General features: G+C 40.0%; 1 protein-coding gene across 3 annotated transcripts in view; it reads right to left on the bottom strand.

Moving 5' to 3' along the window:
- SYNPR (synaptoporin) overlaps positions 1–18,344 on the bottom strand; it is a 342,216-nt gene that overhangs the window by 169,222 nt on the left and 154,650 nt on the right. The window contains exons 1-2 of one of the 3 annotated variants that reach the window (XM_010352906.2): positions 4,347–4,483; positions 2,230–2,262 (exon numbers count right to left, since the gene is read on the bottom strand). The exons of 1 other annotated variant lie outside the window; for it this stretch is intronic. In XM_010352906.2, coding sequence (XP_010351208.2) covers positions 2,230–2,262; positions 4,347–4,370 — 57 coding nt within the window. In that variant the 5' untranslated portion in view covers positions 4,371–4,483. Of the gene's footprint in view, positions 1–2,229; positions 2,263–4,346; positions 4,645–18,344 lie in introns of those variants that run through there. One more of the 3 variants, XM_010352907.2, reaches the window with a different exon arrangement.

Raw genomic sequence — 18,344 nt, 5'->3', positions numbered from 1 at the left:
ACTATAACGAAACATGTTTGGAGTTGCTCCTGAACAATTTTCCATTAGTACTTTTGGCTAGAATTTGTGTTAAAAAAAAAAAAAATCACAGAAAATATATTAATTATGCAAATCCATTAGTCTGCAGAGTGGAGAGACTGAGGTGTTTCCATTTTCAAACCCTGAATCTTTAAACATTTAAAGACACACTGATGACCAAGAGCCTCTTCTAGAAGATTTAGTGCTTCATGTGCTGATTTCAGGCTCAAAATATTCACTGACTTATTTTCTTACACAAGAATGTAACAGGACCACAAACTCTATTTGTACACCAGTCTAGAATGTTTAACGAAAAATACAAGATTAGTCCAAAACTAATTATGTGTTAACACCAGGTGCTTTCTCCATACTTAACAGATAATTTTTAAGTGTTTAATGTTCAACATGTTTAAGTACACACATCTGTAGCCAAAGAAAGGGCAGGATGAAACACAGGCAAGATGGAGTACAATCCTCAGTACTACTGATTTGGAATTTAGTCACCCCTCTGAAGAAAGCAGTATCTTCTATCTAGGGACTGAAATATGATATACTTTATAAACTTGTCTATAAGATTAGTTTTTAGGGATAGCCTATATTTGATGAACTCTGTGGTTGAGCACAACATATTTTATTAAAGTAAAATTTTTCATTTGATGGCTGTTAGTATATTTAGAACCCTCATAAATGCTGTTGGAAAAAGTAAATTGATTTGAATTTATTTTTCAGTATTGGCTCTAATACCACACTTTCTGATTAAACCACTCAATTATGACCTTTTTTTTAAGAACAAGAAAGACATAATCTAGAATTGAGGAGTTACCCAAGCTTGCCTCTGACAAAAATGACTACCATTTTGGAAATGTATTTTATTGTGTACTGCAGTCTGAACTCTTTAACTAACTGGGTGCCTACACCAAGAGTAGCTCAAAAGCTGTTGCTTATTAGACACAGCAGATCACACCAATAACTCAATATTGTGTTAACCACTTCAGAAATTGACTCAGTTCTTCCAATTTGTGGTGGGTGGTTTTTGTTTGTTTGTTTGTTTTTAAGATCCCTCTGAGTTTTGGTAAATTTAACAAAGGTGTTGTGAGCTAGGTTCTATCTTCTAGCAACATTTTCATCACTCATAATCCTTTCTCATAATGCAGCATTTTACAGGCTCACTTTATGCCTGGAATGCCCTGCTTCTAGTCCAGAAGCTGCCACTTGAGGAGAAATTTAAACTTATTGATTATATGTCAGTTGCATTTTCCCCCTATAAGATCCATCTGAATTTTATTGGCTCAAGTGGATTTAAAATGGGGAGCTCAGTGCTCAGGTGCAAAGGAATGCATTTGGGGACTCTGAATTTCGACTTTGTCAAGCTTCTCAGCATGCTTATTGGCAGCTGTGTTCCTTTTTAAATCACCCAGATGAGATAGACACTTCACAGTATTCAACCTGAAGTGCTACCTCAGCCCTTTCCAGCTAGCCAAAGAATAGAAATAATAATAATAAAAAAAAACATGGTGGGAGTGAGTAAAGGGAAGGTGGGAATTTTATAAAGCTCTCCAAAAATGATTCAGTTGTAATGGCTTTTTATATTTTACACCAGTGACGAACCAGCTGCCTTGAGATATTGATATTTCTAAGCTATTGTCACATCTTTATTTTGACTTTATGTCCAAAAACTGAAGGTCAAAGGAATTGATTTACTTTGATCAATTAAAAGATCTACCTTGATTTAGCCACTTCTGCATAAATTTTACCCTAGGTGGGCTCATTTAGTCACACTCACATCTTTGTATCTGTTCAAATTGAGTGGAAATAAAACACATATTCTTCAGTTTCAAAGACATGCTTAGCTCGGAGTCATAAAGGCATAGACTGAGAAGAAGGAGACTCCCTTGTATCAAGACAGGGAAAAATAGGATGTTTAACTGTAGGTCCCTGGAAATCATTTCAGTCTAGGCATTTGTTGTAGATTGTACAATGACAGATGGGAGGGAGGAAGAGCAGGACTCTGGAATGAGCCTGCCTGGTTCCGAGACTCATCCTCATCACTGTGTTTCCTCAAGTAAGTTACATACTTGTCCTATGTCTCCATTTTCTCATCTGTAAAATGGGGAGTTAATGTTATGCCCCTCATAGAGTGCTTGTCAAGATTAAAGGAGATAAGCCATGTAAAATGCTTAGCACAGTGCCAGGCATATAGGATGTATTTACTAAATGGAAATGACTTTTGCATTCTTCATTAGGCTAAAAAGAAGAGAGGAGCTCATTTTAAAATTTTAAAAATCTCTTTATTGTTTCCCCCAAATGACACAAGTCTTTAATCCTTGGAAGAGATTATGACAGATTTTCTGGTTATGGTGTTACGGACCTTTCAGAAGTGATGCTTGTAAAAACTGTGCACATTGGCTCTAACTCAAACTAAGGATCCTGACCTTTTAAAGATACAGATGCCTTGTTGTTCTTTCTGTCTGGGCCTCAGTATGCTTGGAGCCCTAACACTTCTGTAACCAGGAGACTAGAGGAAAAGGCATAGCTTTCACATGCAGAATGCGTGCTGCCACCTCAAGTTTCATTAATTTATATTACTGAGTAGCTTCAGATGATGATAAGCTCTGTCTATAGCAAATGACTTTATATACAACCTGTTACAGCCATGAAAGGAGAATGATTATATAAAATAAATTTTATAAAATATTAAGGGACGTTGAGACATTGGATGTATCCCTCATCGTCCCACACTGAATGGCAGGGGGAGGGGAACAGGTGATGTTCCGTGCTGGTGAGTTTACTTAGCAGTAATTGGCAACAGCCCAAGGAAAAAAGTTTGTTTTTTTTTTTTTTCCAACAAATTATCTGCTAAGATACACTTGGCTCCAGCTAAGGTTTATGTCATCTAAGGCTGATATTAGGCACATGCTTATTGGGACCTGTAATAAGGCAATATAATAACTTGGGTGGGTTTGGGGGATTACTCTATTTTTGAGGCTAAGTTAGATTGATCAAAATTCAATCTATTTGTCAAAATGAGTAGCTTCACTGGAGTGTGCACAGGGTGTGTGAGTCGTGGCACGTCCAAAAGGGAGTAGATGTGAAGGTTAGTGCGCTCCCAGACAGGCATTCTGCGCTGTCCTAAGACTACCTCACAATCTGAAAAATTGCTATTCTGAAAAAAACCTATGCCTACGAGCCCTAGGCCTGCATGATATTCCCAACTTTACTCTTAAAATCTCTGAAAAATGTACAGTCAGACCTCCTCTTGCTTCACATGCCACAGTGCCTTTAACTTTCATCATAAATGTATTCTCCAGCTCATTTCACCGAGAAAAAGACTAGGCAGATTTGTTGATTGTGTAACAAAAAGAGAAGATTAAAGCATCAGTTTGTTTCCATTAAAGCAATTATTTAATCATCTTATCATCCCCGTCAAGAATAATTATATTAAAAGACTTTTCCCCAGACTTCTGAATTAACAATGAAGAATTCAGACCATCTCTTACTCTCTGAACAAAAAGAACGCAGCTAACCAGGTAATGCATTTAAAAATCATTTCTAGCAATGGTGACCGGACAGTCATTTTGCAGTAGTTAAATTTAATAACAGCCACTTTTCTCCTGATTAGCTTCACATATAGAAACACAGGAGCCCGGACTGGGCATCTGACAGATGGTGGCAGAAATACACAGTGCAAAGAAAGACGAAAGAGAAGCAAGAGCCACTTGTGATTACAGCTTTTGATGGCATGCTAGGACTTCATTTAGTGATCTGAATACTTTTTCTAAATTCAGTTCTTTTAAAGGTGCGTGCATCCAATTGTAGGGGAAACTCATTCATTCTACATACAGCTATAAGACCTTATGAAGCTAGCACCTTTCAGCACAACATATAATATTTGGTAGCTGTGGATGGAGTTTAAGTACTTCTCACTCTGACACTGACGGAGAAACTTTAATTAAAATGGTAAGCAGGTTGCAGCACAATGAATGTATTTAGGATATTAAACACTCCAAGGATGGGGGGTAGGGTAGAATGACATTACATTTTTATAAAGCAAATATAAGTTTGCTTAAATAGTTTCCTTACTATGTTCCAAGAAACCCAGCACATACTTAAACAGCTAAAGTAAGCATTTCACTATCAACACAGCCTCTTTGGTTTTTAAACATACAAATCATAAGAAAGCAAAGTCAAGAAAAAGAGATATTACCACTAAAGGTTTAAAAACTGATATTTGGAAAGAAAAGTGTACAATCCAAATGTGCCTATGGAGACACACACATGCACACACATACCCCACAGCCAGCTGTAAATCAAGATAGCTGCAAACTTACCGGAGCAAATATCACCATACACATTTACAAAAGAATTGATAATCCAACTTCCCTCTCCTGAAAGAAAATAGAGGTTGTCTCATACTAAAAATAAAGCTTCTCTCTCCACAGCACCAGCCACTTGTCCCTCTTTTTATGAAGCAAAGGAGGAGAAGAAGAAAATCAATGCAGAGGGAAAGTGAGATGTTATACCAATCAGATAGCAGCTTCAGCCTCATTTGCAGAGAGATGGCAAATCGGTCATATTATTAGATGGTGACAACCCACAGCTGAGTACGAGAACCTGATACTCCCCTCTGGTGAACGCCGCCTGCTCGGTGGGGAGGTGGCTGCCACCATGGTGAGCTCCCACACTTGGCTCTTGGCTCACAACTGGAAGTGCAGGACTGCTTTGCACAAGCAGGCTGCATCACCAACAGAGGCACCATCTCCCCTTTACTCTGCCAGCCCCCTCCTCCTGCAAGCACAGTGCTTAAAAACAAACTAGGAGATTTTTTTTTAAAGCCAGAATTTTGTGTTTTAAGGGTATGGGGAAAAATGATGGTTTTATAAAATCTGATGAATAGATTTGCATAGATTAAGTAAACGTTGATATGTTTGTTAAAAAAATTGCCCTTGTTTTAATGTAAATGCAGAGATGTTATGCATAATCCCCATTTGGGAAATTCATACACTGCCCATAAATAATCATTAAGGTGATGTACTGGAAGACAGGCTTTTAAGACTCTGGCAACCATAGAAGGGACAGATTACAACTTGGTTGCTCACTCATCACAGGAGTGTTACTTAAAGACGTCTCCTGCAAAATCTCAAAATTAAAAGGTTTCTGATGCTTAAGTGCAATCTGGATCTGCTTTTTTCTTCAAATAAACCTCTGTAGGAAGGAGTTGAGCTCAACTACTTCGAAGGGCCCAAATCATAGCACCTTGAGGCAATGTGTGTTGGGGGTGTTTGTACCAAATTCTTGGAGAGGCTGCTACAGGTGACATGTTCTCACACTGGCATCCTGAGGACAATTTTTCCCCAAGGCAGATACCACAGCACAGGCAAAGGACGTCTGTCTTTGGGTCCCCACTCAGTGCAATAATGTTGTCAGGTTGGCTGAGATGTCTCTGCTTTATCTTTTGTACAGCTGGTGATGACTCAACTGAAATGCACATAGGCTGGCCACATTTTTTATAGGTATTAATTTGTTGTTAATTTGGAGTCATTCGAAGTCTTTTATCGAGGTCCCTCTCTCTGTGTCTCGCTTTCCTTCCTATCTCTATCTCTTTGTATCACTCTCTCCTTCTCTCTCACGCATGCGTGCACGCGCGCACACACACACACACTATCACTACCATATCGCAGGCACCACCATCATCTCTCTCTTACTCCCTTTCTTCCTTTTCTTATACACATAGTAACAACTTGGTGGATAGGGGGAGGTTGGGGGACCAAACAAAACAACCAAAAAACCATAATGAGGAGTCAGGCAACTTGGGTTCTAGTCCTGGTCTCCCACTTACTAGTCATGTGACCTGTGCCTGAGCCTTAGTTTCCCCTCTGTAAAATGGCTACACTTATGCCTCATAGAGCTACACTCATAGAGCTATGAGTGGGAAGGTGTAGGGAAGAAATGAGCACTGGGCAAGGCAGTGCTTTCACCTACACTACACACCTGCAAACTGGGCTCAGGGAGTCCAGATCCCTTTCTCCTCCGTCTCCTTTGATCGTCTCGTTCCCTACACCTGAGCTTTTGGGGTGCTTACCAACTCTTCAAACTGTATATGCTCCGTGGCCCCTTTGAAATTCTGATAGGAACCTTTTCCTCCCCACTTCCCTATGGCCACCACTCACCTGCTTATTGACAAATCTCTGCAAGTCAGTGAGAGAAGTTACTCAGGGGAGTAAATTAAGCAAGCGAACATATCTGAAGCAGGGAAAAAAAGGCTTACGATCACCAGGCATTTAAGTGAGCACTCAGTAGGCATTTACAGAATAAATAAATGAAGGATTGACTAAAAGAATAGTGTCCCTGTGCTGAAGGCCACAGTTCCTCCAGTGGCTGATAAGGGGCAGAGTTAGAGTAGGGTCGAAGAGGTGGCAGTTTCCAGCAATGCACCTGTAGGGTAGAACCATACTTAATTATTTCTTCAGGGAGGCCAGTGAGTAATTCTCATTGGCTTTGAATATTAAGAGCCCTGTTGCAAGTAAAAGGAAAAAAGTTCTGTCTTCTACATAGTAATAGCGAACATTTCTTGAATATTTACTCTGTGCCAGGTACTATTCTAAGTGGGTGTTTTTGGTATATCATCTTATTTGAGCCTTACAGAACTTCAAGTTACAATTTTTATTCCAGGGTATAGCTGAAAAAAACAAGACCCAGAGAGTTAAGTAACTTACCTGAAAGTACACAGTCAACGCCTGGTAAAGCTAAAATTCGAGCCTAATTGTATGCCATTGTCTAAGCTATTAACTTAATCACTCTGCTTTGGACACCACATGATGGCACTTACACTTTTATTTATTCAGTGTACAGGGTATGACAAATCCACATTTGGATGCATGGACCCCACAGTAACTTCTCAGTTGTCCCCATTATGCAGATTTGCACCAGAGATTAGAACTTGCTGGTGTAGAAAGAACCCATGAGATCCACGCTCAGGCCCTGCTGGGTTCTGTATGGACTTGGGCACTTTATCTAACACTTGGGAAGATAGGAGGTGTGAGGCTCAGTCTTGGGTTTGCTAGCGGTTTGCTCTGTGACCCTGGGTGTGTCCCGGAATTTGTCCACGTTTCTGTTTTTCTCATGTTTAAATTGAAGGATTTCCACTGAATTACCTCTAAAGGGCTTTCTGGGTCAACTTTCACTAGATAAGGTTCTAAGGCTAATAGGCAGATTCTAATCTGCTGGTTGGGTTAGCTCTTCCTGCCTCATATTTTTTTTCCAGATAGAGCATTAACATTCTCTAAGTCTGCCCTGCTACTACCCTTCGGTCACCTCTCTGTGGACCACTGCAACAGGGTCCCTTTAGGTCTCACTGCTTTCACTCTTACCCCTAGAAATCTCTATTACCCATGTTGAGCCATTTAAAGCATAAATTAGATCATATCACTCATCTGAGAAAAGTTCTTCAATAGCTGTCCAGTAGGTTTACAATAAGTAAAACCCAAACCCTTTCTCATGCCTTTAAAGTGTTATGCAATCTACCTCTCATCTATTTTTTTGTTTTATTTAATTCCAACCCTCTCCTTTCCTACTCTTCAGCCACACCCACCTTCTATGCCTTTGCACTAGCTATTCTGTCTGCTTGGAACATTCTTTCCTCAGATCTTTTCCTGCCCTCTCTTCCTTTGCCATTCAATTGTTAGTTCTACTTTCTGTTTCGTAGAGGGTCTTTCTTCCCCAACCATCTAACTTAAAAACATCTTTCACTTTCTCCAGTAACTCCTTTTTTTATTTTTGCACTTTTATTGCCTGACACCTTCTTGCTTATTTATTTATTCATTTATTATTGACTATCTCCATTTACTAAGACCTCCACAAAAGCAGGAAACTTGTTTGTTTTGCTTAATACCATATCCTTGGGGTTTCAGAGAGTACCTGCCACATAGTAGGTGTTCAATAAATGTTTGGTGGATAAATGAATGAATGATGAAAACAGTGAATCAATATGAGAACAATTTAGGTTTGAGATGGTGGTAAAGAAACCTAATTTTTTCCAAGGAGTTTAGCCTTGAAATGCAGAACAGATGAATAAGGGCAATTGATTCATTCATACTAGCAGATACAGATTGTTTTTACCTCTTCATTCAAAGAACATTCTGGAAGGATTGCAAATTTCAGTGTCATATTGATTTAATGGGAAACCATGTCAAAGATGGTGGAAAGCTCCTTTTGTAAACTATACTGATCAGTTGTTTTTTTAGAAGCTTGGGTTCCCAGGGTTTTGTTCACCTAGGCCCACATAGAGCAGCTGATTTTTGGATACTTGCCCATATATTTGTCATTAGAGAAATAATCTTGTCAGCTAGCCACTTAGACTGCCCTAACCTTCCAATTTATCAGACAGCTCAGACAGTCGGCTACTACTCTCTATCACAGAATTGGAACTGACAAAAATAAAGCAATATGCCAATATTTGATAGTTCTTGTTTGAAAAATGATATTCACATTGTTGCTACTGCCTTTAAAATAACATTTATCCATTATTAGATTATTAAAAATAGAAGTACAATGTTTTCTAAGTCAAGTATTTATAGAGAAGGTTAAGTAGATTAAAATAATCTGTGATTCTCTGAAAACCTCATTAGCAATGCTAATTTCTAATATGGTCAGAGCTTCAACTGTGATCTTTCAGTTGAGCAATGGTCTTCAGACAACTTCAAAAGGACTTTTTTTCCTCTGAATGGAAAAGCTTCTCTCCCCTTTGGTGGACACACCTTCTGGTAAATGCAACAGTTCCTTTCCCTTCTAACTGCTATTTCTAAACATCTGGCCTCTCAAAAGGCGTCCTTTCAGGCCTGTCTGCTGGCCAGTGGGAGGCCTAGCTTGCTAAGCATTTAGCAAACACTGAGAGGAAAATTCCAGAGCCAGAGGATTTCTTCACTACAGTGGGAGAAAGGAGGTAATCAGAGATAAGGCTACTTTGGCCACACTAATAAATGACCAAGAGAGTTAGCCAAACCTCTTCCATTTTGCTTCAGGAACAATTTCAGCTCTTTCAAGCTATAGCAGTGAGAGCACTTACATCCAATTCACTTACGGAACAACCTTGAAATCTTTAATGGTGCCTTCCTTTCTCTGACTGAGCACAGCTCCTAGCATGGGTAAAATGCAATTTCTTGTGATGTGAGCAGGTATATAGAATTAGGGCAGAACTTTCCAGGCCTCTTATCTTTTCTTTTCCTTGTAAGAGAAAGTTTTCTCCAACACTGTCTCTTTTCTTTCTCAAATACTAATGAGATAAAATAATATTAATATCACTTCAACATTTATTAGATCATTAGCTTTCCTCAGTAGGGTTCAAGTCTGTCCGAAATAATTCTACACTGAAGCTGGGAGGCACGATAGCTCAGGGCTGTGGTCCTGGAGCATAAGGTAGAAGAGGCCAGGAGTTCGAGACCAGCCTGGGCAACATAGCAAGCACTCATCCATATGACAGTAAAACATAATTTTATTTAAAAATTTCTACACTGAAGCTGAAAATAGAAGGAAAAATTTGTGGATGCAAGAAAAGCTAAGGAATATAGTGGAACAAGATTGAGAAAATTAGGATATTTGGGTGGAAATGTAGTCACGCTTGGGAGATAAAAGGAGAGAAAATGGTAGTTAAAATAGCAGGTAAAAAATGTTCAAGACATATTTTCTGAAGACCATGAGTCTAAGCTCTTCAAGGACACAATATCTCACTTATCCCTGTATCCTCAGCCCAAAGCAAAGTGCCCAGCACAGAGCAGCCAAGCAATGACTATTTGCTGAATGAGGGATGAATAGTATTATTTGCAGATAAAATATATATGGTTAAGCATGCTCCCCTTTAGGCAGACATTGTGCTGGAGAGCTTTTGTTTGTCCCTCTAGAGTCACTCTCCTGTCTACTCTGTGTCCCAGCAGGCTGAACTAATGGACTCCATCAATGAGCTCCCTTTCTCTGAGGCATCCTAATGGGAGGTGCTAATAATAAGAAGTACTGCCAGGAAATTAGAGGGTGAGAGGAGACTGAGGTCAGGATATTTATTCCCTTAGCACCCCTGATGGGTCCTTAAGTCGGCTATGTTCCTCTAGCGAAGGCCACAGGTGCTGTGAAGTGGCCCTTTCCATCCATACAGCTTCTTTCTCTTTCTTTCCTTCTTTTTCTTTCTTTCTCTCCATTCCTCCTCTCCCCTCCCCTCCCTCCCTCCCTTCTTTCTTTCCTTCCTTGCTTTTCCCTTTCTTCTTTCTCTTTCTCTCTTTCATTCTTCTTTCTTTGTCTCTCCTTCCTTCCCTTTTCTTTTTTACTTAAACTTTGTTTACCTCTTTTCAATTTGCCCCTTCAAAAAACTCCCCTCAGTCACTCTGTTTGAGTGTGCCAGCTATTTCCTGTCTGAACCCTGCCTAACACAAACAGGCGAATTCTAGTTCCAGCTCTGTATATTACTACTGGTGTGGTCTTGTCACTTGCCCTAACCGATCAAATTGGGTGCTTGTAAACTAATGCATACTAAGTATTAAGTGCATACCAAGCATTTAACATCTAACAATAATAAGAATGAGAGTGATACCCTTTGCCAGCGTGTTTGTTTGATAGAGATAATGCACATGCTCTTTTATTTTGTCTCTAAAGGAAAGAGCTGTTCATGTTTTAGAAAGAAAAGGGGCCAGGCACAGTGGCTCATGCCTGTAATCCCAGCACTCTGGGAGGCCGAGGTGGGCAGATCACTTGAGGTCAGGAGTTTGAGACCAGCCTGGCTAACATGGTGAAATCCCATCTCTACTAAATATATAAAAATTAGCTGGGCATGGTGGCGGGTGCCTGTAATCCCAGCTACTCAGGAGGCTGAGGCAGGAGAGCTGCTTGAATCTGGGAGGCGGAGGTTGCAGTGAGCCGAGATCGTGCCACTGCACTTCAGCCCTGGCAACAGAGCGAGACTCAGTCTCAAAAAGAAAGAAAGGAAAGGGAGAGGAAAAGGAAAAGGAAAGTCCATACCGTGTTGAGAAAGATTTAACAGTCTTTCCCCGCTGGAATATCAGGGAGTATGGAAACGACATTGAGGCACATGTCTTGAAGCAAAGAAAGATTTGTTGAAAATGGTTTTGACTATTGGCATTTCTGAGTATTCAGAGTACATGGGTCAATCCAGTCAGCCTATCAATCAGGTCCATGAAGAGTTGCTTCTTTTTGACGCTTGCTGGAGGGCTGTCCATGGATTCCTGGATGTTCATCCACAGGCCCTGGATCTCAGGCAATAATTCCAGATCTATTAAGTGCTAATTACCCCCTCTGCTTTCATTTCTGTCCTAATTAAATATTTCCAGCCACTGGAGGGGCTGAGTCCCTTTAGAAGCTCCCTAAATGTCCCAAAAAGACTTTGACTCAGGAGACAAGGTGACTCAGCTATCACATATCATGTCTAAAACCCACCTGGGGGCTCACGTCCTCAATAGGAAACAACAATTCTCAAATCCATGAGAACTTTGTTAATCTTCTAAAGTAAAAGGGCAACCATTCATTCGCCTAAAAATTTCAATTCTGCAATTGTTTATGGCGTATGTGTTATATGCCAGGCACATGCTAAACTCTGTGGATACAGTGGTGAAACAGGTAAACATGGTCCCGGCTGAAAGGAACTTAGAATCTTTCTGAGTTACCGTGCAAGCCAGGACCGTATGGGCCTGGTATATAAATAATGCTCAATACACATTGTTACATGATTGAGTACATAATGCTGAATTACTCTGACATATTTCTGAATTATAAAGGTTAAGTATATGAACATATGGGCCTAGACTTGCAATGTTCAAAATGTAAAATACAACCATCAAATATTTTGGTGAAATTTGTGAATATGTGAGAATATAGATGGTACATTCAAATAACCAAATCATCTCAGCTTACAATGTAATTATAGGCATAATATTTAATAGCTCAGTTTTTAAGCTGAATGCCAGGAATTCCATGGAGATGCTCCAGGGCACATCATGGAGGTGGGAGGGTGTGCTAGGGGCAGCCAAAGGAACCAGGGTTCCATATCCCTTCTCTGCTTCAACCAGGCCACTCCACTGTTTTCTCGATATCCCAGGTTTCTGAACATGATTGCATTTGAACAAAATGTTTTAGATCTTAAAAGAAAAACTGTGGAGAACCACTCATGTAATGGAGAAATTTGGCAATTGTGATTTCCTATCATGGACCTTTCTGATTCCAATAATGGTGCTAATATTTATTTCTGGGTATTAGCCTAAGCGCTGTGCATGGATTATGTCATTTGATTATCATTCATTCCGATCTACCAGAATCTACTGTTATCATCATTTTACAAACAAAGATGACAAGGTTTAGTGTGGTTCAGTAAGTTGCCAAAGTCTGCCTAGAGAGTAAGTATTTGAATAGAGGCTTGAACCTGGGTTGTCTGTTTCCAAAGCCCAGGTTATAAATCTCCAGATTACCCAGTCTTGCGAATGTGTGCAAGTTTAGCACGTACAAGGTGGGAGATGGGCATTTCCTCTCTGACAGTTGTTTAGAACTTAAAACAATGTTGTATTTCAGTTGCATGATTTCTGGTGATTATATCTACTCTTCTGGTACAGGGGATTAAAAATGGTCCCACCATAAACTGCTGAACAGTAGACTCATTCTTCCTGCAGTCTTGCATAGCACACAATATTACATTGTTCATAGTAGGCACTAAACAAGCCTTTGCTTATTATTAAAGAAGAGAAAATAAATGACTTTTCTTAGGCCTATTTTCATAATTCTAGTCAAAAATAGCAGAGATACATCTGTTTGTTTTCCTTCTATTATTTTTTATAACAGGGAGAGCTCTATCAGCAAATTGATGGCTTAGGAGTTTGGCTGTTCCTAACACACATTTCTTAAAGCCTGGTGTGGAACCAGAAGATGAATAGTTGTTGCTATGATTAAGGATTAAGACTTTATATCAGAGGTCCCTGAGGTCCAGTTTTTACAAGAATCTTGTTAGTACTGTAATAAGAGTGAAAGAAGAAAAACGTGGAAACCATTTTCAATAATCTTGCCCAGTACACTGAGATATGAATAGTAAATTCGATCAAGAGGTACGTGACTTTTTCGCTGATCATCTCCCCATGAAGGGAGGGTGTCATAGCCAACTGCAAGTATTGATGAGACTCTCTTAGCCTTTCTAAACTTCCGTTTCTTCACCTGTAAAATGGGAATAACAATGCTGAGTTACATAAATAATACGCAGCTGAGGCTGATGGAAATTACAATGACACAAGTAAAATGTATTCTCTCTGCTAAAGCTACAGGCAAGATAGATTTCCGAATCAAATGCTTACAAAATGGCTTTCTGGTTTTTCTTTCCTTTTCAACAAATTGAGTTAAAAAAAAAAAACCCTGTTAAACCAATATGCCTCCAGAACCCAGACCAAATTACAGCTCTTAATAAAATAAGGCGTGGGTAGGAAAGAGGATGAAAGTCTGTTTCTCCCCATGTAGTTATGAAATGTAGAGTGTATAACATTTGAGTGTTCTCATGGAGCTCCAAAGAGCCTCGTCATGATCTGCTTGATTAGGATTCCATCTGAAAGCATTCTCCCCACTCTGCTCCCAGCTCCTGCCCCACCCCAGTCTTAGGGATGTGTGTGGTGATGATGCCCTGCAGCCAAAGAATGGAGTTGGTCTAAAAGGATCTGGGGCATTATTTTAATTGGAGTGCTTATGAAATATTTGTAAAAACCTCTCTCTTTTGATGAGTATGTCTTACGCCAGAGGTGTTTCTGCATCCCTATGGTATGAGGGTAATCCATTTAGCTGGTAAAATTTCTACAATTTTATTAACCACAAAATCCCTCCTATCTGGGTGAGGCTTCTTATATTTCTAATTTATATCTTCCCAAACCCTCGGATTCAGGGCTGTAAGGGGAGGCGCTGCAGCCCTGGTATCCCATGGGGCAGTGGTGAAGCCACCATGAAGCAGCTCATGCGAAAGTACGTTGAGAAGTAAACTGTGCAGTACCAAGTACAGTTATTCTTAGTTTCTGTGTTCAGTGCCCCCTCCATAAATATAAGACAAAACTATCTTTCCCCCAATAGTTGATTATGTATTACTGCAGGCGTGTGTAGAACAGTCCAAAATGCCATGTGAACTGTTCATTCTCGCACAGAGAAAAACTCGTTTTCTTTCTTCAGCTGTGCCTCTATTTTTAAAATAGAATGTCTTACCAATGTCTTCCTTAAAATGTTAGTTCCTTCTTACACCATCCCCAAGTCTTTAAATGATACAAATTAAGAGAGTCAGTCTGAAGAACAGGACATTCTGATATTTCCAGAATGTCACTTATCTCAACTCTAGGAGCAACACTTTTCCTCTCATTTTGCTGAAAGTGTGGAGACAAAAACTCCCTGTAAGGGGCTGTAGCGCCACTTGTTCTGACATTAGTTATAATACAAGGAAAGTCAGCCTGAGACTGCTCAGAAAAAACTTCCACCCTTTCTGTTACAACACACAATGCTCTGTGATATGGATCCTGGGGAACAAAGCCACATAGCAACGTGGTTCTCAGACTTGGCTGCCCATCAGAATCACCTGGGCAGCTTATAAAAGAACATGGATTCTCAGTTCCAAACCTGGACCTCCTGAGTCAGAAGCCAGGAGGGTAGAGTACTTAGAAATCCAGAATGATTAACTCCCCCGGTGCCCCTTTCCCACAGGGAACTTGACAAGGAATCTTTGCACAGCACATGAAGCCAGGGATTGTACTGAATGATCCTCAACAAGGCCACCATAACTTGTCAGACAAGCTGAGTTCCATGTTCAACACAAGTAAGAAGTGTTGTGGGAAGGGGAGTCTCATCAAAGGTGAGAGAAGCTGGCGGCAGGCATGAGCTCCACGGTGTGGAAACATATCAGTGAGGCCTCAGGCCCACCTCTCCTTCTCCTACCTCTTTCTTGTCTGGGTCTGCCTCTTTCAGGGAGCATGCTGCTACACACCAAAACAAGAGGAGGGGTTACTCGAAAAACAATAAGAGCAATGACAAGGTTGCAATGTATGTGCCAGGCCCTTTCCTAAGCAATTCATAGGAATTAACTCATTTAATCCTCCTTAAGATACAATTAAATTTTAAAAAATTAAAGGTCAAAAGCACATGGAAATACTCCTGGAACCATTTCTTAGAATCAGCTTGGATTCTGCTGTCTTACCTCAAACCATCCCTAATCTTTTCCATGTCAGTTCATCAGCACTGCTTCCACCAGGAGGCTTGAGCAATGCTGTCTTGGGGTTGCCCCTCCCCGAGAATGTCCTCCTGAGAGACAAGGACATAAATGCAAGTAGTTTATTTGGGAGATGATTCCAGAAAAGAGAGTGGGGAATTGAGACAGGGAAATGAAGGGAGCTGATAAAGAATGCATTCATGAGCAGGTGCCTGTGCTAGGCAACTGGGGTTACCTCACTGGGGTGCTCTGGAAGACAGTGTACACACGCTTCAGAGGTATTATAGGAGGCGCAGGAAGCAGGTACATTTATCCTCCAACTCCCTTCTCTTATTGGCTCCTGCAGGCATCAAATTCCCTGCATTTCTGGCCTACCCCTCTTCACAGCCTGAAGCCCTCAGTTAGAGAGAACTGGCCTACAGACAGAATGCTCAGGGCCTGAGTGCTGCAGATTTAAGTGCATGGCCTTAACAGTGCCTGCTGCAATGCATACAGGTGCTTTGGAAAGGTCTAAGTCACAAACAGGGAAGAAAAAAAAAGAAAAGAAAAGGGAAACTATGACTTCTTTTAATGAGGGCTCCAAGGAAAGATTATGTTGGTTCTGGCTGTACTTCTTGGTGATTTTTTTTTCTTTTTGTTTGTTGGTTTTGTTTTTAATGGGCTTGATGATTTGTGTAACAGTTCATGCTTTCTTTTTCTTTTCTTTGCAGCCATGTGCTTTCAAGCCTCTGCCCTTGGTTTATGCTGTTCTCTCCACACAGAGTGCTTTGCTTCTCTCCTTGGCCAACCATGACTCTACTTTTCCTTCAAAAGACCAGATAAATGATCACTTCCATCCTTTTTAGTTTTTTCTCATGTATAACCCTTATTTCATCCTGTGTCATAGTTAGCCATCTTCATGTTTGTCTCTTCTCTTAACCCAATATTTTGCGAGTGAAAGGTGATAAATAAATACCCACTGACTGAATGGACAGACCTAATCTAAATAATGAGATCTCAAGCTTCTTATTTGTAACACCTGATTTAACTTCAGACCCTGGGCACATGATTGTGGAAGAAATATTTCACTTCCCCTTGCCCATTCTCAAAATTGTTGGGTCATTCAATATTGTTGATTTCTAGTGTTTTCTTTTCTGTCCTTCCTATCAGGGTAAATTCCACATCACTATTAGATTGAAATGACAGCTCAAATATGTCTTAATAGTGAGGTGGCACCAGTGAGTGCATAAGTCCACTAGGTTAATGAGCCAACATTATTAAATACAGGTAAAGAAATAGAGAAGTGTTGTTGGCTCTGCTGCCCAGGAAGCAACAGCTTCACAAATCAACTTCCAGTTTTGGAAACAAATGTCCATATCTCACTCTGCTGAAAGGCCACTTTCCCTGTAGGGGATTCATGATTAGGTTTGTGAACTCCTACTCATCCTTCAAAACCCAGCTCAGTTGTCACCCGCTCTGTGAAGAGGAAAAGAGGAAGGAAGCTGACATTCCTGGAACACTTACTCTTCCAGCTACTGCGTGTGGCACTTTACTTGTGTCATTTTATTTTATTCTCCCAACAGCACTGCAAGGTAGAAGTTAGCTCCATTCTTCAGAAAGAAAAAAAAATGGCACGAAGCAAAAATCCAACAAATAAGTGATGAAAATAAGTGATGAAAATAAGCTTCGAAACTGGGTCTCTCAGATAGCACAGTGTTATACTTTCTGTTAGCTTAGATTGCCTTCCACATTGTTTATATAATAAAATTTTTTGAGTACATATGGCCTCATCCTGTGTCATAATAAATCCTCAGCAAAATATCTGTTAGTTGGATATTATCAGCCACATTTCACAGGGATGCAAAGGTCTAGGAAGTGCTTTTCTTCCTCTGTCTTCTGTCCTTCCACACTGGCTGATCCGTTTCAGTTATACTATTTGTCTTAAGACTTCACAATTATGTACATCTATTTCTATCTTCCAAACAAGAACACAATTTCCATGAGGATAAGGGTATGTGTATGTGTGTGTGTGTGTGTGTGTGGTGTGTGTATTCTCAGTGTAGGGGTGAATGAATGAAACTGTGGAATGAACAGACTCACTTATACCCTAAAATAAAATGTAAATATATGTTAATGCTTTGAAAAAGTCTTTAATCTATTTGAAAAACTGACCTTTGACAAAATAAGGTTATGGAATATTTAATGTCCTAAGTACAATTATCCCACATTGGATGCATTTCATTTATTTACTCAGGTCATGCATATCTGTACCTCCCTCACATCTGGCAACATGCCAAAGTTTCAGATTCCCAACAACCTGGCTCTTTTCTATGTTTTGATGTAGGCAAGAACCAAGAAAAAAAATCAGACAAAGGATATGTCACCAAGCCTTTCATACACTAATGACCATGTACCTTGCTCAGATGAGAGGCTCCCTGGTCCTTACCCAGAGCCTAATTCCTCTTCTTTGACAAATAGTCCTAATAAGGTTGGTTTTTCTAAGTTGACAGCATATTAGAAGAAGCCAAGTAAAACGGAACAAACTGTCAGAAGAAGGCACACTTAGAGTCCCATGGGAACAAGAAAGAGCACAAAAACAATGAAGGGGCATAAAGAAGAACTTGAAAGCATGACATTCTCAGAATATTTTATGTAAGGGGAAAGAAACCCTGCTCTGCTTCACAGGTTCTGAGGATGTCGTTGCATTCTGGCAAAGAACAATGTTGTCAAAAAACTGTTAAAGTGTTTTCCATCAACTCTATTTTAAAACACAAGGTTGTCAACAAGTTATATATTTAACTAATAATTTCTATTTAAAATAGTTACAATCTTTTTTAAAACAACCTGAGAATTTGGTTCTTAAGTGACAAAACTTTGACTATCAGAAATCATGTCTATTAAGGAAGAATTGTTCCCTAGGGATTCCAAAGATTGCTAAAATGTTGCAGTGCTGAGATGGTGGCAGCCGTGGTACTATAAAGAGTGAGCAGAAGTGCTAGGAATAATTGGGTGTCTCATGGCTAAATTCCACTTGAGATCCACAGCCACTAGATATATTTTGGAGACCTATTTAACTTTAGTAGTTTGAGGTTCTTTCCATTGTTACCCACCTACATGCTCTACAGAGAAGAAGACTATATTG

Source organism: Rhinopithecus roxellana, chromosome 1 (assembly GCF_007565055.1).
Source record: "Rhinopithecus roxellana isolate Shanxi Qingling chromosome 1, ASM756505v1, whole genome shotgun sequence".
Classification (NCBI taxonomy): Eukaryota; Metazoa; Chordata; class Mammalia; order Primates; family Cercopithecidae; genus Rhinopithecus; species Rhinopithecus roxellana.
Note: the sequence above shows the minus strand (reverse complement) of the source record. Positions and strands in the feature narration are given on the sequence as shown.